The sequence below is a fragment of the Lepisosteus platostomus genome, chromosome 4 (genome assembly GCF_059453375.1).
Source record: "Lepisosteus platostomus isolate fLepPlt1 chromosome 4, fLepPlt1.hap1, whole genome shotgun sequence".
Classification (NCBI taxonomy): Eukaryota; Metazoa; Chordata; class Actinopteri; order Semionotiformes; family Lepisosteidae; genus Lepisosteus; species Lepisosteus platostomus.
This window is the reverse complement of record NC_142614.1, coordinates 12,443,307-12,463,128: the sequence shown is the minus strand read 5'-3', so window position 1 is coordinate 12,463,128 and position 19,822 is coordinate 12,443,307. Positions and strand designations below refer to the sequence as shown.

Genomic DNA, 19,822 nt, shown 5'->3' with positions numbered 1-19,822 from the left:
TGTACAGAAAGGGCTTTTCCCCACTCCAAACATTTAACATAATGAAACAACTTCAGTGTGTCCAGATTTTGGCAGCCAGAAGCCTGACCAGATCTTGTGCAAGTGATCCCATTACTCCCATCCTGGAGTCTTTGCACTGGCTTCCTGTCATGTTTCGTATTGACTTCCAAATCTTCATGCTCACTGATAAGGCTTGGCGCCTCAGTACCTGTCTGACTTACGATCTTCCTACTACCCACCTCTCAGCCTCCGTACATCTAAGTTTTGTCTCCTAACTGTCCCCCAAGCCCATCTACACTCTATGGGTGACAGGGCCTTCTCCTGTGATGCCCCCAAGCTCTGGAACTCTCTCCCCAAGGCTATCAGAGGGTCACCTTCCCTGACTCAATGCCTTCTTGAGTAGGTCTTTTATTCAACTGTGTTCTGTGTATGCCTCTTTGCTTTTCCTTCCTCTGTTGTAATTGTATAGTTCTGCTGTCTCCTCTCATTGTGTATTTTTTTCTTACTGTAAAGGGCTTTGAGAAGCCACTTTTAAAGGCGCTATAAACTAAAGTTTATTTTTTTGGGGAAAAAAGGAGCAGTCTTCTCAGCTGCCAGTCAATCGTGGAGCAAACACACACTACTGCATATCCCTCATCTGCATATTCTGTTTCCTGGGCAACCGCACAGATCCCCCACCCCAAACCCCAAGGGTGCCACCCTGCCCAGTGTCATGGAAGGAAACAGTGAACACTACAGTACTTTAGAAGATTGCAAACTGAGCCTGTGGTCTAGTCTGCAGCCTGACTTGTACATTTATTGTACTCAGCCAATATGATAACAGCGGCACGTTTTGTGTTGGAGAGTGTGTGGTGAGGTAGCTAGTGCTGCGGACTCACAGCTCTTGTGCACTTAGTGTAAAAGTGGAATGTGGACATTCTGTGCAGAGCTTGCGTGTTGTCTCCAGTTTCCCTGGGTGCTCTGGTTCGATGCTAACTATCCCAGTCTGGCTGGCTAAGTAAAGAGATGTCTTAGAGATGAGACGGGGCTCTTGATTAAACTCCAACAAATGTCATGTCAAACACAATGGTGGTACAGCACTTTATTGTGCTGAAACGTGATCAAGAACCTTTCAGGGCTGCCATCAGTACACTGTGATAATGTGTGGTACCGAGTGGCAAACTGTGACACTGTGGGGTAACAAGAGCGTGAGAAAGGCAGGGCGTGGCACAGGGTGATAAAGGATGGGACTGCGATGCACAGTACTGACGCAGACGGACAGCAGGGCCTCTCAGTATAGTCAACGTCAGCACAATACAGCCAAGGGCAGCCCCTTGTAGCACAGGCAGGATCATATACAAGCCAGTGCAGGGCAGTACAGCTCTTACAGAACAATCCCGTTCCCTGTGGCAGTACAGTGCAGACTCCCACACTACAGTAAAGTACATAATAATAATTGCTTACACTTATATAGCGCTTTTCTGGACACTCCATTTAAAGCACTTTACAGGCAATGGGAATCCCCTCCACCACCACCAATGTGCAGCCCCACTTGGATGATGCGACGGCGCCATAGTGTGCCAGTACTCTCCCCACACACCAGCTCTCAGTGGGGAGGAGAGCAGAGTAATGAAGCCAATTCATAGATGGGGATTATTAGGAGGCCATGATTGGTAAGGGCCAATGGGCAATATGGCCAGGACACTGGGGTTACACCCCTACTCTTTTAATGACCACAGCGAGTCAGGACCTCGGTTTTACATCTCATCCGAAGGACGGCGCCTGTTTACAGTATAGTGTCCCCATCACTATACTGGGGCATTAGGACCCACGTGGACCGCAGGGTTAGCGTCCCCTGCTATTCCCACTAACACCTCTTCCAGCAGCAATCTTAGTTGTTCCCAGGAGCTCTCCCATCCAGGTACTGACCAGGCTCACCCTGCTGAGCTTCAGTGGGCTGCCAGTTGTGAGCTGCAGGGTGATATGGCTGCTGGCTAAATACATGGTCTGGTACAGCATGTATTCTGGACTGTGATTGTTCCTCTGTCCTAGATTCAGACTAGCACAACTGCCTGCTGTGCAAGTCGGTCTGGTTTCAAGTGATGAAATAGTGTGACTCACTTAATTATCCGTCTGCTTTATTTAATACTCCCCTGCCCGTACATAAATAAACAAACTTCAAAATACAGTTAGATTTAGTACCAGACTCAAATTCCGTGGCTGCTCCTGGTCTGTGCCAATATCACAAAGACAATCATCTCTCACAATCATTCCCCTTTCCCACGTAGCTCATACTGGATGAATCTGACAGATGATTAAAGAGAAAGCAATACATTTAATAGCGCCTACATTTCCACCAAATATGAATTAATAAATGACCTGGAAAAAACAAACCCTTTACAAAACAAAGGGCGAGATCTCCAAGAGGCAAATGTCTGACCATTGCTGGCTGACCGAGGGCACTGCCTTTGTCCTGCTTTGTGAGGCCTAACTTTGCACAGCCCTTGCCGTGCAGCGGACGCAAGTCACAGCGCAATGGAGCAAGCCCTGCTGGATGGAGTCCTGGTCGGCGGCGCTGGAGAACGAGACATCGCTGAGCACCACGCTGCGGAGGGAGGGCGCTTCCTGGCAGGCAGGCAGGAGGTCAGCGGGGGACAGGGAGGAGTGCTGGAGCCGCAGGGAACGCAGCCGGGCCAGGCGCGGGAGACAAGGCAGCCCGTTCAGCACTTCAGCCCCACCCAGGGTTAGCTCCACCAGGCCTGGCAGTCCATCCGCGATGCCCGCCGCCGCCCCCTCGTTCTGCGTGGAGCTGCCTTTCCTCCCGAGTTCTAGGCTCTCCAGCTGTGTCAGGTGTCCGCTGGCACAACCACGGATGCCAGCTTCTGTCACCCTGAAGGCATCCCTCAGCTCAAGCCTCCTCAGGGTCTCCCAGTTTCCCAGCGCTTTCAGGTGCTGGTCTGAGAAAGAGGACACGTTTTCCACAACTAAGGTCTCTATCCTGATCCCACTGCTGACGCCACTGCTGTGGAAGAATGCCCCCGGCACCTCACAGGTAATGAGCTCTAGCGTCTTCAGAGAGGCAGGCAGGCGCTGGTAGTTGCCCACCTCCCTCAGGTCAGCGTGCAGCAGGATGAGACATTGCAGCTTGGGACACTGTCTGGCAAGCGCCTGCAGCCAGGGCTGAGAGAGGAGAGCGCGTTTCTTGAAGGAAAACAGAAGGCCCCTCAGACAGAGGACTCGCAGTCCAGCGCCCAGGTACCGCCTCACCAGCAACCACAGCAACCTCAAGTTCACCTGTCAGAATGGAAGAAGAAAATCAGGCTGTGCTGTCGGGTGTACTGTCCTGAATTTGGGGCTTCCATTATCAACACAAGAAAAGACCCTCAGTCACTTCCCACTTTCAGGAGCCTGCTCTGCAGGGCCCGGGCCTGCTGGGACCCGGCATAGGACAACAAAGCGTGTTGGGCTTGGTTCTGGCTCAGCTTGACAAAACGAACAGGGCTAGCTGCATCGCGATGGCTCAGCTCGGGCAGGCCAGTGTGAAAAGGGCCAGAAGAGATCACGGTCTCCCAGCGGTGACCCCGCACAGTGTGGAGCGCTCCAGTCAGTTATGGGTACGAAGATGCGACAGGTTGCAGAAGAAGAGTTCTGGGTAATTCGACTCTCACTGCACTCTGTCGCAGAGCAGCTCCACTGGCAAGTCACAGGAACAGTTGGGCAAGACGGCAACTCACCACACCGCACTTGGTTAAATCCACGCGTCTCCACAGCCTGTGGTCACGGATAAGCCTCTTCCACCTCTTGCACACCCTGCAGTGGGAGAAAAGGTTTATGGAACAAGTCTTGTTATGAGCCCAAAGGTCAAACAGCTACCCAGCGGGCAGAAGATCTCAAATCGGTACTTGCAGAGGAGGTTTCACAGCTTGTTCTGGAGTATATATGAACATAGGGATCCCTCACCAACCCTGAAAAGTCAACACCGGACAAATCAATAAGCTCTTATGGGAAATAACAGCAGTTTCCTGTGACTTTGCCCCTGTAAACGCACTGTTTTAACTGCAACCTACATGCAACAAAATAAAAGTACTGTATAGATACCACACACACCACTAACACACCATAAATTAACCCCAAAACAGAGCCGCTTGACTCTGTGTCTGTTCAGGTGGCAGGGACTGAAGAGACTCCCGTCTGGGAGAATGTTAGAACCATCTCAAACTCATCCTGTAACCGCAGAGCCCAGTGTCTTCAGGTTTTCCCCTCAGTCTGAGTCTCATTATTTTCTTATGCAGTTACAGGATGTTTCTAAAGCTCTTTCGCAGGCCATTTCTCAAACCTCTGTGACAAGCTGTAAAATTCTGCAGCTAATAACATAATTAGGCCCACTGTGTAGCCCAGAAGTGGGGAGGCAATGAGCCCAACAGGAACTGAGTCTGACACCTGGTCTAGGGGAACTGGTGCCTCAAACACAGAAAGAAAAGGACAATTGTTTACCTGTTTAGATATGAAGTATCACTTCAAGTCTGGTGTAGCTATGAGCCCAGCTGAGGGTCTCAGCTGACAGCACAATCATTTCAAAACCTCCATTTTGTCTTGACAGATCAGTGGACACTTGATCTACCTTCAAGTGATCAATTTGATCTCCTGACTCTCTCAATACAGTTACTTACATTGTTCGGATCTACTCCAGCCTACTTCTGGAGTAGCTAGAGGTGCTTTTTCATGCAGAAAATAACTAATGTATATACTTTATACATTCTAGAATATAAACATTGTATAATATATACATGACCCATACATCACGGACAAAGAGAAGAATACACGTTACGTATTATAACACCCAATATAAGCCAATGATTACATCATGTTATGCAATGTATTCTTTTACTAGCGTTAGGAAATCTGTTTAAAGCAAACGGCCGATGCAAACACACAAAGACATTCAAATACAAACTTATACACAAATTCATTATACTTGCATATAATGATACTAATACAAACACGCGTCTACACTTGAAAACACAGACTATAGTTGGTAAATATCAATAAAAATGAATGTAAAGGTGTGAATTGACAGCCACGAACGCAGCCATTGACTTCTCTGTCATTTGTCATGAGGAAATCGTAGTCTCATTAAAAGGCATGTTTTGGGGAACGCAACTACAGCGCTGAGGATTTACTGTAGTTGGGTTTTAATGGCGTCGTCATCCAGGACCACGAACTGCATTTCCGAACCAGTTGAGTATATCTTGATTATCACTGGGACCACAGTGAAGTCCTGCACTACACCAACTCCTAAAACAACAGGTGTGTCCGGGGCAAGAGTCACCCTGTAGTTAAAGCACCACTTTCAGTGACACATAAACATATGCCGGTAGTGACTTGAGAATCCTCACCTGGCTGCTCTCAGCAAGTCTCGCACGTTTAGGTACGATAAGATGTCTAATAAAATATTTTCCTTGAAGTAATCCAAAGAACCGCTACCCTCAGCGGCCATTCTAGTCTGTAAACAAAAGGACCACCGCTGTTGACTTTACCGGGTAGGAACGTCAGGAACTAGTCCCGCCCTATCTGTGGACTGGCGCTGCGATTGGTCACAGTCCGACCTTGGGAGCTACCATTGGTTAATCAATGGTGTCACTTGATTGGTGATCAAGCTGAATGACGTAATTGGTGAGCGCTTGAATTTGACGTTGACGTGTTTGACGTTTCAGGTTTCCCCTTAAAAATGTCGGTATAGTCCAGTTCAAAATATACATTACTCCGTAGCCACAAGCTGAGTAGATAAGACAATAAATAACACGCTTTCTCGCTCAATGCGACAGGAACACAAAATATCTGCTTTGAAAATAAATATAATATTCTTTGTTATATAAAACCCACTCACTACTAATCACAGAGCTCCTAGAAGCGGTGCATTGCTCCATGAATTAAAAAAAAGAAGTAAAGATCAAACTGCTGGTCGCAGCTAATCCATCCCAGAAACTCACCCCGTCTTTACTCGCAGGTTTGCTCCAGACATCGGCAACTCTTTGGCTAAAAACATGCACTCAGCGTCTCTTTTGCTTAGTTTTGCTTGCTGGTTTGCTTAATTGGGTGTTATAATTTGTGTGGATCTTGTCTCAGCTGTGTGATTGTTTTATTGTACACCATTTTGAAATTTCACACCACGGAAGGCTATTAACGGTTATTGTAATTAATCCAAATGCAAGAACCAAAATCCCTCACAGTCTCAATTCTTTCAGTTCCTTCACTCCGTGTTTCAGCGCTTTCAGAGCTGAATGTAGACTGTCACTCACTGAGCCTTTCCAAGAAAGGAATTTCAGCTTCGGATTATGATAATATGCAGCTATATCACCCTGCAGCTCACAACTAGCAACCCCCTGAAGCTAAGCAGGTGTGAGCCTGGTCAGTACCTGGATGAGAGACCTCCTGGGAAAAACTAAGGCTGCTGCTGGAAGAGGTGTTAGTGGGGCCAGCAGGGGGGGCCCACCCTCCTGCAGTCCATGTGGATCCTAATGCCCCATTATAGCGACAGGTACACTATACTGTAAAAAAGACCTTCGGGTGAGATGTAAAAGTTAGGTCCTGACTCTCTGCGGTCGTTAAAAATCCCAGGGTGTTTCTCAAAAAGAGTAGGGGTGTAACTCCTGGCGAATTTCTCATTGCCGTTTTTACCAATCTTGGCTATCCTAATAATCCCCATCTATGAATTGGCTTCATCATTCTGCTCTCCTCCCTTCAGATAGCTGGTGTGTGGTGAGAGTACTGGCACAGTATGGCTGCCGTCGCATCATCCAGGTGGATGCTTCACATTGGTGGTGGTGGAGGGGATCCCCATTACCTGTAAAGCACTTTGAGTATTTTGGGGGAGCAAGCCTGCCCTCTACTGGCGACAGGGTAATAGTGCACAAGTACGTCCCTCCTCGTGGCCTACTGCACATGCGCGTCCCGGGTGCGCCAGTGTGAGCTGCGCGGAGATCAAGATGGCGGCGAGCAACGGCGGGGGAATGGAAGTAGATGCGGCAGGTAATATATTCTCTGCTTTCAAGTACATTTCATTTTAACATAAAAAATGGTAACATTCGTGGACAGCTGGTGTCTCAAAACATTCTCATTTCGGGGACTAATAATAACGAAGCGCGAGATAAAAATGATTTTGTCTTGGTATAAACCGGGTATAGCGATGTTTTTAACAGCTGCCCTTCACATACATACTGATTGGTCAAGGAGCTGTGTATTCTTCTGTATGATTGGACGACTGTGTGTACGTACCGCCCTTTTTCTGAAAGAAGTGTATTGATTGGCTTAATTTGGTGTCACTCTTGTTTTTGACGATTCCAAACACTTTACTAATCTGTTGTGTCTGTGTACAGCAGTTTAAGAAATTTGGAAATTAATTAGTATTCGTTAATTTTAACAATCTGTTAATTTTGTGGAGTTATAAAGCTTACGGAGATACATTTAGTGATTCTTGTATAATTTATTTGAGAATCGCCCCTGATCTGAATTTTTTTTATTGAAAGAACCGGCAAACTGACTCGTGTTTTATTAAGAAAATACGTGATGCAAATAAGGCATTCGATAGATAATTGATCTAGCGGGATTTTGAATGAAGCCAGGGTGTCAGCTTCAGCAAGGTGGCTGAGTAGCTTGTTTTTAAACCACTTTGTGTGCGGAACTGTCACTTGGTTTCTCTGTATTGTGTTTGAAATGGTAGATCCCAGGTGATCACACACAGCCTATCCTATACCATTGTTAATATACTGTAGTGTCCAGCGTGTCTGTATTAACCCCTCTCGCTCCCAGTGCAGTGCTAATGTACACAGCCATATCACCCTGCAACTCACAACTGGCAGCCCACTGAAGCTAAGCAGGTGTGAGCCTGGTCAGTACCTGGATGAGAGACCTCCTGGGAAAAACTAAGGTTGCTGCTGGAAGTGGTGTTAATGGGGCCAGTGAGATGGGAGTTAGTTGGGAGACCTCCTTGGAAAAACTAAGGTTGCTGCTGGAAGTGGTGTTAGTGGGGCCAGTGAGGGGGCACTCACCCTGCAGTCCATGTGGGTCCTAATGCCCCAGTATAGTGACGGGGACACTATACTGTAAACAGGCGCCGTCCTTCGGATGAGATGTAAAACCTGTGGTCATTAAAAATCCCAGGGTGTTTCTCGAAAAGAGTAGGGGTGTAACCCTGGCATCCTGGCCAAATTTCCCATTGGCCCTTACCAATCATGGCCTCCTAATAATCCCCATCTATGAATTGCTTCATTACTCTGCTCTCCTCCCCACTGATAGCTGATGTGTGGTGAGAGTACTAGCACACTATGGCTGCCGTCGCATCATCCAGGTGGATGCTGCACATTGGAAGTGGTGGAGGGGAGTCTCCATTACCTGTAAAGCGCTTTGAGTGGAGTGTCCAGAAAAGCGCTATATAAGTGTAAGCAATTATTAATTATTATTATTACTGTAGTGTCCAGTGTGTCAGTACTAATCCTTTCTCCTTCTCTCAGTCAGTCCCAGTGTTATGGCATCTGGGGTGACGGGCAGTGTTTCAGTGGCTCTTCACCCCCTTGTCATCCTCAACATCTCTGACCACTGGATCCGCATGCGATCACAGGAGGGACGGGCCGTGCAAGGTCAGAGTGTCTCGGAGGGGCTTTCCAGCTTCTCCATTGCTTGTCTTGTAACAAACGACAGTGTGGAAAGTCATCTGCAAAAGCCAACTGTTTCTGTAACTTTGGTTCTTTGTGCAGATTAAATCCAACTACTGTCTGTAAATGTATGAAGAAGGATATTCTTGGTTAAAGGTGGATTGTGTGCCTGCGATTTTAGTGATGCAGTGGATGTGATCTGTATCAGTGTGTGTGGAGTCTGTGTCAGTGTGTGCTGACTGTGTGTGTGGACACTCTCAGTGTGGAGTCTGTGTCAGTGTGTGTGGACACTGTCAGTGCCTGCTGACTGTGTGTGCTCACAATGTGTGTGCTGATTCGGTGCGTTGTTCCCACACAGTGATCGGAGCCCTGATTGGGAAGCAGGAAGGCCGGAACATCGAGGTGATGAACTCGTTTGAGCTGCTTTTCCACACAGTGGATGACCGAGCCGTCATTGACAAGGAATACTACTACACCAAGGAGGAGCAGTGTGAGTGGGGCGTGGGTCAGTGGGAGAGCGTGGGTGTCGGACAGTGGGCCTGATGGGCATGTTTTTAATTTTAAATCTGTTGCATTGCTTTGAAACAAATAATCTTCAATTTTCTTCCCTCTCTCCTCCTGATGTTCCCTCTTATTCCTCTCTCCCTCCGGCTCCATCTCTCAGTTAAGCAGGTGTTCAAGGACATGGAGTTCTTGGGCTGGTACACAACAGGCGGGCCTCCTGACCAATCAGATATCCACATTCACAAGCAGGTGGGTGGGTGCTCAGGCGGCAGTCCAGTGGTCACTGGAGAATGATCACATCAGGACATTGCAGCTTCAGCTCATCCTGCATTGTCAAGTCTCCGATCCTTCAGTTACGAAGCCGTCACCATCACACCGTCAATAATTTGCTCACCTGCTGTTTCTCTCAGTGCTCTGCATTGTCTTTATTGGTTCTATCAGTGTCTGCCCTGCTGTGCACATCTGATTATGTGCTGGATGTTCTCTTCACTTAGAAGTCAGGGTCATCTTGTAGCTGCTCAGACCGACTAGTGGCTCCTCCTAGGGCTGGTCTCCTGATCTGCACACGTTTCTTGTGAGCCGGTTCTGTGCCTGCAGCTCTTCTGTAATGAGTCCAAGCTTATGCAGGCTGGGACACGGGCACAGTACAGGGGAACCAGCTTTGCTGCAGCATGCCTAGTGGGTTCAGAGTGTCTTAACACTGTCTCTCTCTGCCTCTCTCTCCCCCCGGGCAGGTTTGTGAGATCATCGAGAGCCCCCTGTTCCTCAAACTGAACCCCATGACCAAACACACTGATGTGAGTCTTGACTGCCTGGGATTGTGGGGGGTCAGGGTTGTTGGTGTTAATTCTCGGAGTACGCCGGCGTGACTGAAGTTACATTGCCAATAACATATCATACTGAAGTCTGCAGAGCTGAGTTGTGCTTCTTATTTGAAGATGGAGTTTTAGAAGATTCATAACACTGGTGCTCCAGTGTTCCAGGTTCAGAGTTTGGAGTGTTGTGCTCTACAGTCCAGGCAATACAGGATCCACTCTGGGCTGTAATATTAGTGCCTCCCCTCACCTTTCACAACTCACTCTCTGGAGCAGCTTCGACACCTCCAGCTGTGAGACATCACTATGTAATAATAATAATTAATAATAACCAGTCACAGCCAAGATCACCACCCCAGTTTCCTGGTCTTCGCTCTGTGTCTTTGTGTCTGTGCCCTTTCACCCTGAGCATTTTGTTTCCCTGCCGATCTTGATGAAGTACAGGCATACATCTCCCCAGCATCAGTGTGTGCTGGTGCTGAGAAGTGAAGATTAGAAACTAAAATCATAGCCGGTTTTGTGAATGGTTTGTGTAATACTAGAGTGGTGTTTCTATGCGAGATGAGATCTCTCTCAAGCTGCTAATGATTAAACCAGCTGAGTCGGTTTAAGGCAAGTAACTCATCAAAACTCATGACTGTCAACAGAGCTGCACTTCCCACTGTCTTCCACTAGGTAGCACCACATATTTACTGCATAGCTTTTACATTTTCATTCCTGTACCCACAGTGCTCAAGAGAACCAGCATTGAGTCACTAAACTTGTACTGCTTCCAAGCATGGTTATATCCTGAAAGCTCCCTTTTCATAGGAAATGTAACATTTTTAAAATCCAGTTCATAAAGCAGTTTCAGCTGTTTCAGAAAAATACTTTATTTTGTCTTTTTGTTCTTTTGCCTTTATCTCCTCCTTCTTATCTCCCTGTGTGAGGCTTCTCTCTTTTCCATTCCTTTCAATACTCTCTCTTATTCTCCCTCCAGCTCCCGGTCAGCGTGTATGAGTCTGTGATCGACATCATCAACGGAGAGGTAACGCCTTTTGTGAACTAAACATTTGTACCACTGTGTAATTGCCGTCACAGGTGTATTCAGGGTGAGTGTGAGAGGAGAGGGACAGCAGTGGCTCTAGCAGTGTTTGTAGTCCAGTCAGGTGTGATAGTGTGCATCTAGCAGTATCTGTTGTACAGACAGGAGTGACAGTGTATTCACTGGTCAGTTCAAAGCTCACTTAAATTGTGCAGTGTTCAATAGCTCATTATCAACTTGCAGTAGGCAGTCTGATCCAGATTCTCACGAATAGAAGTCCACCGTTTCCTGAGACATTGAAATGGGAGATACAGGACAATTCTCTCAAAGTGTTGACTGAAGCTGTGAGATAATGGTTACACCGTGGCTTGTCCTGGTATCCCTCAACCTACCCACAATACACCAGTCCTGGAAGCTGACTAGAGGTCATGGGCATGAGGCACTGTGCATCTGTGATCAGTGACACACGTCCTGCCTAAGTCATCTGTGCAGGTCTCTCAGTGAAAGGTAGCACCTTGACCACTATTCAAGAATGTCCACCACTGATCTCTATCTCCATCCTGCTGTCCTCTGTCCTCCCTATACTCCTCCTCTTTACCTAGGCAACCATGCTGTTTGCAGAACTGACCTACACACTGGCCACAGAGGAGGCGGAGAGGATTGGAGTGGACCATGTGGCCCGCATGACTGCTACTGGGACTGGAGAGAACTCAACAGGTGCGACCCGGTTCCCCTGGTTCTCTTTTTGTTTTTGCTCTCTATTTTCATCCCTGTTGCTCTCTCTGTTCCTCTGCCTCCCTTGTTTACCATCTCGCCTTACTGTCTCCATCTCTTTCAGTGGCCGAGCACCTCATTGCCCAGCACAGTGCCATCAAGATGCTGCACAGCCGGGTGAAGGTCATCCTGGAGTACGTCAAGGCCGTGGAGGCTGGTGAGGCATTGTGGGGCGAGATGGGGGGGCAGAGAGCTGGGGTAACGGTGAGGGGAGAGGTTTGTGAGAGGGTTATATAGGACGCGTAGGTTTACTTGGTGAAACTCAATCAGCATGGGCACTCTCCTGAGCGCATTTTCCAGTCTGGGTGGTGTCATTAGCCAACTGTAACTGGGGTTTCCCCAAGTGGTGGCACACTATAGGGTCAGGATTACTTTTGGTGAAGGGTGTGCCTCTCCTCCAGTAACAGCTTCACTGCAGTTTCATGTTAAAAGATTATTAGAAGAACCAAATGATTGGTTCACATTCTCCTGTGTGCGCTGGCAGGGTTCTTGGCAGTGAGCCGAACAAATAATACACAGTGGGGGATTTCAGATCAAGTGGGGGAAACAGAAGTCACGGGCAATTCTAAAGTTTTTTTAATAAAGAGAGAGGGAGATGACATAAAAGGGTAGGGAACAGGAATGCAAAGAGCAAAGGGACAGAAAGACAGGGATTCAGATGAAAGGAAGGAGAGTGTTTGACCACCCCTGGCTTCACCTTTCTGTGATGTCCAGCCTGTGGCCCATTTGTCTCTAAAGCTGCCGCCCTGCGGTCCTCTTTCCCTCTGTCAGGAGAGGTGCCTTTTAACCACGAGATCCTGCGTGAGGCCAATGCTCTGTGCCATCGGCTGCCTGTTCTCAGCACCCTCAAGTTCAAGACTGACTTCTACGATGTGAGTGCACACCAGTAACACCAGCAAGCTAGTACTGTTGCACTGTCAAACTAAACATACTGTTGCACTGACGCCACCGTACTGACACACTGCTTGCACTGACACTGCCCAACTGATATAGTAACACTGTCCCACCAATACACTTTCATACTGATAAAGTAACACTGTCACGCATCATAACACCTACACTAATACTTGCCAAGTGGACACAGAGGAGTCAGTCATTTCCTCTCTCTCTCTCGCTCAGCAATGCAATGATGTGGGCTTGATGGCGTACCTGGGAACCATCACCAAGACCTGCAACAGCATGAACCAGTTCGTCAACAAGTTCAACATCCTGTACGACCGGCAGGGCATCGGGCGCCGCATGAGGGGGCTGTTCTTCTGAGGAAGGACTGGGGGGTCGCTCTCCTTCCCTGAGCAGGGGCAGCGCTGCCCTGTGAAGGAGTTCCAGTCACATGGCTCAGCTGAATAAGAAACAGTGAGGCTGCGAAGTTGAGCCTCGGTGTCTTTGATAAAGAGAATCGCGTTACCCTGGACGCTGTCTTGTTTAACTGAGGCACACCACATGCACTTTGGTAAGCCCTTCTCTGGCTGATGTCTGATTTCTGATTCTGTAAGCCATAAATGGTTTGATCTAATGCCTAACACAAAATACAGCACACATTAACACCTTGGAACACAAATATAGGAAAACACACACACACACACACCCTGTGGCACCTCGCACTGATACGCCCCCTCCTGGTGCCAGTCGGTCCTGCAGGATGGCAATCCCGAGGTGGGGGCTGTGTCTGAAGATGTAGAGACACCTCCTCCTCTTGTGTGAGGCTCTCTAGTGCTCGTCTTGTTTGAATTTTGCTTTAGTTTTTTTTGGAATTTAAAATAAATGTTTTCCACACTGGAGGACTGAGACTGGTTTGGTTTCTGTGGGTTCTGGTGTGATGTGATCACTAGTTGGTGTGAAGTGGGAATCTGAAGATTCAGAAGATTTGGGCTCTAGGTGGTCCTGAGAACAGGTCCTCATTACAGCTCCCTCAGCCAGCCCCCTCTGTGTGGAGAGGCATTCTCTAATCTCAGCCGCGACTTCAGATGGATTGCTCCTGCCCTGGGCCTGTTTTCTGGGTCTGTGTTTTCAGGAAATGGCTGGCTGAGATCCTGGGATCACTTGGTTACTAACTACAAAGTGGGTCAGAAGCCGAAGGGCTTTCGAAGAAGGCTCAGCTCCCCATGCCTGTTCACCCTTCCATCTGTAAAACTGCATGTGAAAGGCCAGGCAGGCTCTGGGGTGGTTTAATAGTAACAGAGCACACCGAGGTATGGGATCGGGGCTGGCTCAGTCCTGTTCAGTAAAGCAAGAGGACTGAGGGTACAGGCAACGTGGCACAAGCAAGCCCACAACGAGCCCCCTGCCCACTGTTTTTACAGAGGCTTTTTTCCCCACCAGGACTGCAGTGTCAGGGAGTTTCCACACATGCGGGCAGCAGATGGAGTCATTAAGGCTGTGGCTGGCTGTGATCAGAGGCCCTGCTGGGGTGGGGGGGTGTTATAGGACCAGTATGCCCTCTGGTTATGGGGCATTTAACAACACCAGGCTGGGGACTCACTAATGACAGCCCCTGCCCTCAAAAATACTCTTCTTTCTTGGGCAACTCTTGTGTTCAGTTCCAGTCTGCAGACACACAGCTTTGTGTTTGTGCCTCCCACTACTCTCGTTCCATGAACATATACTGTTCTACATGCCAAGTCTAGACACACTCACACAAACTCACTTAGATATACTCTTCACAGCTACAAACACACTCACTGAAACACTCTTCATAGATACAATCACACAATCACAAACACGCTTAGATGCAGTCACACTCTCACTGAAATACACCTTTACACTCTCTCATAATCTCAAATACACAAATACAATCATAGAGAAATACACTCAGACTCACACTCACAGATACAGTCCCACAGAACCACTCAGTCTGACTTGCAGTGACATGGCATTTGACACAATGGCCCAGTCAATGAGAAATGAAAAGACAAGCTCATATTTCTTCTCCTTGTTTATTTCTTGCTATCTGCATCATCTCTGGTATTAACACCCCACTGTCCACTGAGAAATACAGAGGGATGGATTCAGCAGTTTTCCACGGCGATCAGGGTCCTCCACTCTCAGCGTGCCAGATCATATAAGAATTGTGTATTTCGGTCCTTTTTTCCAAATTTAAAATGAAGAAGCAGTTTTTTCTTTCACAGAATGTCTTAAAACCGAGGCTGCCTGAGCTGAGCCCCAGACTGTTTTCATTAGTCCCCTCAGAGCACCTGTTTTCTCTCAAGAACCCTTAACAAGCCTAATTAAAACCATCCCCACTCCTGTGAATTCAATAATAGCAAGATGAGTGTGATTTGAATGTTTGCCTTTGGTTCTCAGGCCCTTGAGAGAATGTAATTATTGATCATCCTTCATTGACTTATCAGTTTCATCCACAGATTCATGACTTTTTCAATTTTTTTTTACATCTGCTCTGCCTCTTCTATACGAGATGCAGTTTGAGGGAATGAGAAAGAGGGGACCAGCCCTGGCATGGAGATGGAGGGATTGGGGCAGGAGGGAAGGGATTGGGGCTTACTGGTGGGGGCAGGATGTTTTAATTGCCCCCAGCCTCTAAGAGTGTAAGCCAGGGTCTTCACTGGCTGTCTGGAGTGTGATGGGTGTAGGTGTAGGGGTCATAGGGGTTGTAGTTGTAGTACTGCCCATGGACATAGTAGGGATAGGGCAAAGGCTTCTTAACCTTCTTCTGAGGCTGGGGCGGAGCAGGCTCTTCCTCTTCCTCCTCCTCCTCCTCCTCCTCTTCCTCCACAGGGGGGGGCTCAGGCACCTGGGGGTGGGACTTCCCTTTGGTGAGCATGTGGGGCACCTCTCTCAGGCAGTCGGGGTCCCAGTAGGGGTCGCAGTCGTACTCCATGGCTTTGTAAGGTCTTGGGGGAGGGGGAGGAGGAGGAGGAAGGGGAACTGATTTTTTCGGAGCTTGGGGCGGAGGGGGTGGAGGGGGCTCCTCGGTTTTGGGGGGCTCCTCGGTTTGGGGGGTCTGGCAGGCAGGGTCGTAGCGAGGGTCACAGGGGAAAGGGCTGGAGCCCAGGGTCATGTAGACGATGTGGGGCTGGCAGGTGTGGTCCCGGGGGTCACAGAGGTAGCGGATCAGGGTCTGCTGCAGTGGGGCAGGAGGCGCAGGGGTGGTGGGAGGGGGAGGGGGGGGCAGGGTGGTCTTGCACTTCTTGTCCTTGCTCGGGTCACACTTGGTGGGCGCCAGGCCCAGAGTGTACTGGTAATAGGGGGCATTAGAGCCGTGGACCTGCTCGAGGTGACGCATCTGCTGGTACAGCATCCTGATCCGGTCAATCTCATAGAGCTGGAGCGAGAGGGAGCAGAGAGGTGAGCGGGGTATTCGCCAAACAGGAGAACCAATGTATTACTGCTCTGTATTACATACTGCTCCTCATCGCTTATTACATATTGTTCTTGCTCACTACTATATGTTTATTGTTCCACAACATATTTATTGTTCCCGTTGTGTGGTGTTGTCTGTCGTACTGTGTATGTACTGAGAGATCAGCTCGATCAAGAGTTCCAATGTACGTGTGTATAATTAACAGCTCTACTCTACTACTCTATTCTTTATTGCTCCTACCCCTCTCCCTGTCACATGCCACACACCTCTATGCATCAGAGGCCCTGCCCCTTCAACCACCTGCCCCATTCCCTTGTCACAAGCCCCACTCCTCTCCCCATCTCAGGCCCCTCCCCTCCACTGCCATTGGCCCAGACCCTCTCCTAGTCACATCCATCAAGGCCCCAACCTTCTTCGTATGACATGCCCCGCCCCTCCATTGTCATTGGCCCAGACCCTCTTCCTAGTCACTGGCCCCTCCCCTCATTGCCCCATCCCGGGCCCCACCCCTCCACCCATTCAGGCTCTCACCCCTTCAGTGTGGCCGATGCTGTTGTAGTATTTGTAGTAGGCCTGGAAGTCCGGACTGTTGCGGTGCCACTTATCGGCGTTGCGTTTGGGCCGGGAGCGAGAGGACAGGAAGTCGTGGGCCTTGGCTGGGTCGATCGTCACAGCGCTGACCGTCTGAGCCTGCTCCCCTAAGGGGCAGAGAGAGGGAAACCCTACTGAGTATCTCACAGAAACACTGGACCCCATGTCTCCACACACCTGAGTGATCCGCCAGCTGAGCAATGAAGAAGAGGAGGGTTTCTTACCTTCAGGGTTAATGATCTTCATCAGCGACGTGGCTTCCAGCAGCCCTGCGGATGGGAGAGAGAGAGAAAGTCACGCTTTTCCAAGCGTCTCCTGCAGCCTCCAGCCCCAGCCTCTGGGTCCAGATCAGCACTGGTTCAGTGACCCGGATACCCCCCACACCCCCATAATCTGCCCTGTTTCTGAAACCCCCCTCTGCTTAGGGAATAGAACAAATTAAACGAATGCCCCCTAATGGTACAATGGTACTGTCTAGTTGTCCACAGTACCATTGTGTACTGTGGCATAGACATCACTTTTCTTTTGAGTGAGTCTTTGCCAGGCCCAGCATGCCTTGGAAAGCTGCTGTTGTGTTTGTGCATCCTCCCTCAGGTGCTTGATGTTGTGTTACAACACTGGCGTTGTGTTTGAGCAGGTGTCAGCACAAACATCGATACTCAAGCTGCACCCCTGTATCTCAACCGAATTTAATAAGAAGGACAGGGAGCGATAGGCACCAGAGAAACATCACTGATGTTTGTGCTACTATAAAAGCAAGTTTTTTTTATTTTAAAATGTAAAAAGCCTCTAGGAAAAGCAAGAAGTTCAACTCACCTGGAAGCAATGTGGTGCAGCACAGTGCCCCCGCCAGGAATATCTGAGCCATCATCTTCAGCAGCTCCTGCGAATACAAGTGCACAGCACAGCTCTGAGCAGGAAGTTGCAGGCTTGCAGAGTGTGGACTCTGGCAGGGGACATAGGTCACACTGGACTAGTCAGCTGGGCATGACTGATGGAAGGGTCACCCGTCTCCGCTGAGCACAACAAGACACACTTGACCCACTGCGTCCAGATTCAGGGGCACAGTTTCATGCCCACCGATCACCTTCATACTTCTAGCCATTCAAAAAGAGTCAAAAACGTTTTGGAAATGCATGCACTGTAGGCTGGGGGAGCTGTAATAAATTACTGTTAAAATACTGTGCAGAAGGACAGATCAAATGAGAAAGCAGTGTGGAGCTGAAGAGACAGAACTAGCCAGAGGGTTGTGGGTTTGAATCCCACAGCCCTGCTGCTCTAGACTTGAGTTACCAGATACCTATTCCACAGTGCACCAGAAATCCTGACTATAAACTAATTTATAGGCAGAAGAAGTATTCAGTCTAACCTGCTTTGGATATTTATCTTTAATGACTTGACTGATTACTTTTGAATTTTCTATCATAACTCTATGCCTCAAAACTCTTCTGCAGAACTTCACCCAAGAGATCCTGTAATGACACCACTACAGTGAATGCAGTTTGAAAAATTCAAATTGAAAGTCTAGTGTAAGAATATGTAGATGCACCAGTCCCTCTCTCTCTCACCCGTCTGCCCCCCTACACCAGTCCCACTCTCTCTCACCAGTTTGCCCCCCTACACCAGTCCCTCTCTCTTCATCCCTCTCTTCCCATCCATCATTCTCACCCCTTTGCTTCTCTTTGATGCTCTTTGATCTGAAGCCCCCCATCACTTTACAGCACATCTGGCTCCTCAGCCCCCACCCCCTCTTCCCCATTTCCAGCGTGGCAAGGGTTCAAGGTGCTTTAACGAGAACTGCTTCGTTAGCAAGTTCTGTACAACCCTTCCCAGCTCAGACGAGGCTAATGAGAGACAGGCTCACACTTGGAACACTCTTCCGGTGGCACTGTGTGTCCCCTCCAGTAAAGCACAGGGCTTATTTCCTCTCTTTTGCCCAACATCTGGCCAATAACGGGCTCATTTGTGTGTACAGGGTCCTGTTTGCTTCTAGGACAAGCTGTAGCGCACACCACAAGCAAGAACAGCTACCAACAAGAGACCATTGGGCCAGTCTCACACATTCTGCACTGAGTAGTCATTTGTTCCAAAGATCTCATAGCAAACTATTTCTTGAAAGAAGCCTGGGTATTGGCTCCAACAACAAAGCCTGGCAACAAAGCTTGTTCCACCCTCCCACCACCCTTTGTGTAAAGAAGTGCCTCCTGTCCTGATTGGGGGATCTTATCCAGCCGTTTCTTGAAAGAAGCTAGGGTATCGGCTTTGACAATATGCCTAGGTGGCTTGTTCCACACACCCACCACTCTGTGTCAAGATGTGTTCCAGATGAAAGTCTCTCTCTGTATGCTCACATAACTCATTTTACACGCGTAGCAGGACCCCTTTCTGCCTGTCAATCCACAGAGCAGCTACAGCGCTTGCCAAGACAGTATCTGTGCAGCAGGTACGGTTTAAACTACACTGCCTCTTGAGAGGTGCGAAGAGCAGCTGGGATTCGCGAGCTTTCCTCAGTCTGCGGAGCGTCTCGGACTTTCGCCTGGTCTCCGACACTACCGACCCGACCCGTCCCGTCACGCACTCGAAGGTCCACTGACAGAAACCCCACAAACCCTAATTACTTACGATTTACCCTCTCACCCGTCTCCGTAAACCATGATACTGAACCCCAGCCACTTCTATGTGGAAGTGACAGACACAGACACACAAATATTAATTACCTCAGCAAGGTTTTTCAATAATAAAATAATATTGGTAAACACCGCATTTTTAAAGAATACGTGGATAAAACATTGTAAATGAAGATGGACAAACCCCCCCCTGCATCCCCCCGGCTAGACTTACCTGGCCTCGCGCCGCTAACTGTATTCTGGCAGGTAGAGCCGCAGGTGAGCTAAATACAGCTCCTCCTGTCAATCAGCGCTAGGCTGAGCTCCTATTGGCTGTTGCTCGAGCTGGGGTGGGGCCAGGGGTGACGTGTCGTCTTAAGCGGACTGGCGGCACCGCTTCTCCCCAGGAATGATCGTAAAAAAGTTCAGATGAAATTGAGAATAGAACCCTGCTGTGAACACAGCAAAGTGCTGCCGTCAGCCCAGCCTCTGTGTGTGAGGCTCTTGTTCCCTTTCACAAAACCGAGAGATCTATTCGAATAATTTTAAAATAAACTTGT

At 48.7% G+C, this 19,822-nt stretch overlaps 3 protein-coding genes across 3 annotated transcripts; 1 reads left to right on the top strand and 2 right to left on the bottom strand.

Moving 5' to 3' along the window:
• Positions 1 to 2,100: 2,100 nt before the first annotated feature.
• On the bottom strand, positions 2,101 to 5,541 carry fbxl12 (F-box and leucine rich repeat protein 12). The gene is made up of 3 exons (XM_088628511.1): positions 5,376 to 5,541; positions 3,714 to 3,789; positions 2,101 to 3,273 (listed from the first exon to the last, which is right to left on the bottom strand). The coding sequence occupies exons 1-3, from the start codon at positions 5,474 to 5,476 to the stop codon at positions 2,467 to 2,469; spliced, it is 984 nt and encodes a 327-aa protein (XP_088484637.1). The 5' UTR covers positions 5,477 to 5,541; the 3' UTR covers positions 2,101 to 2,466.
• A 1,367-nt stretch (positions 5,542 to 6,908) lies between these two features.
• On the top strand, positions 6,909 to 13,525 carry cops6 (COP9 signalosome subunit 6). The gene is made up of 10 exons (XM_088628510.1): positions 6,909 to 7,008; positions 8,490 to 8,615; positions 8,989 to 9,120; positions 9,295 to 9,383; positions 9,869 to 9,931; positions 10,929 to 10,976; positions 11,576 to 11,690; positions 11,812 to 11,904; positions 12,519 to 12,619; positions 12,867 to 13,525. The coding sequence occupies exons 1-10, from the start codon at positions 6,966 to 6,968 to the stop codon at positions 13,005 to 13,007; spliced, it is 951 nt and encodes a 316-aa protein (XP_088484636.1). The 5' UTR covers positions 6,909 to 6,965; the 3' UTR covers positions 13,008 to 13,525.
• Positions 13,526 to 14,668: 1,143 nt separating this feature from the next.
• LOC148672695 (uncharacterized) lies at positions 14,669 to 19,569 on the bottom strand. Its single transcript, XM_088628509.1, has 5 exons — positions 19,498 to 19,569; positions 17,473 to 17,539; positions 16,881 to 16,925; positions 16,597 to 16,763; positions 14,669 to 16,026 (listed from the first exon to the last, which is right to left on the bottom strand). Exons 2-5 carry the CDS (start codon positions 17,525 to 17,527, stop codon positions 15,304 to 15,306), a joined length of 990 nt encoding a protein of 329 aa, XP_088484635.1. The 5' UTR covers positions 17,528 to 17,539; positions 19,498 to 19,569; the 3' UTR covers positions 14,669 to 15,303.
• Between the last annotated feature and the right edge of the window lie 253 nt (positions 19,570 to 19,822).

Bases quoted from the DNA above. Each gene is read 5' to 3' on its own strand.
- cops6 (XM_088628510.1), top strand. From the start codon at position 6,966: ATGGCGGCGAGCAACGGCGGGGGAATGGAAGTAGATGCGGCAG. The intron at 9,384-9,868 runs GTGGGTGGGTGC...CCCCCCGGGCAG, and splicing joins ATATCCACATTCACAAGCAG to GTTTGTGAGATCATCGAGAG. The intron at 11,691-11,811 runs GTGCGACCCGGT...CATCTCTTTCAG, and splicing joins GACTGGAGAGAACTCAACAG to TGGCCGAGCACCTCATTGCC.
- fbxl12 (XM_088628511.1), bottom strand. From the start codon at position 5,476: ATGGCCGCTGAGGGTAGCGGTTCTTTGGATTACTTCAAGGAAAATATT. The intron at 3,790-5,375 runs GTGAGGATTCTC...CTCCCACTGCAG, and splicing joins GACTTGCTGAGAGCAGCCAG to GGTGTGCAAGAGGTGGAAGA. The intron at 3,274-3,713 runs GTGAGTTGCCGT...CCATTCTGACAG, and splicing joins ATTTAACCAAGTGCGGTGTG to GTGAACTTGAGGTTGCTGTG.
- LOC148672695 (XM_088628509.1), bottom strand. From the start codon at position 17,527: ATGATGGCTCAGATATTCCTGGCGGGGGCACTGTGCTGCACCACATTG. The intron at 16,764-16,880 runs GTAAGAAACCCT...TCTGCCCCTTAG, and splicing joins GAAGATCATTAACCCTGAAG to GGGAGCAGGCTCAGACGGTC. The intron at 16,027-16,596 runs GTGAGAGCCTGA...CTCTCGCTCCAG, and splicing joins GCATCGGCCACACTGAAGGG to CTCTATGAGATTGACCGGAT.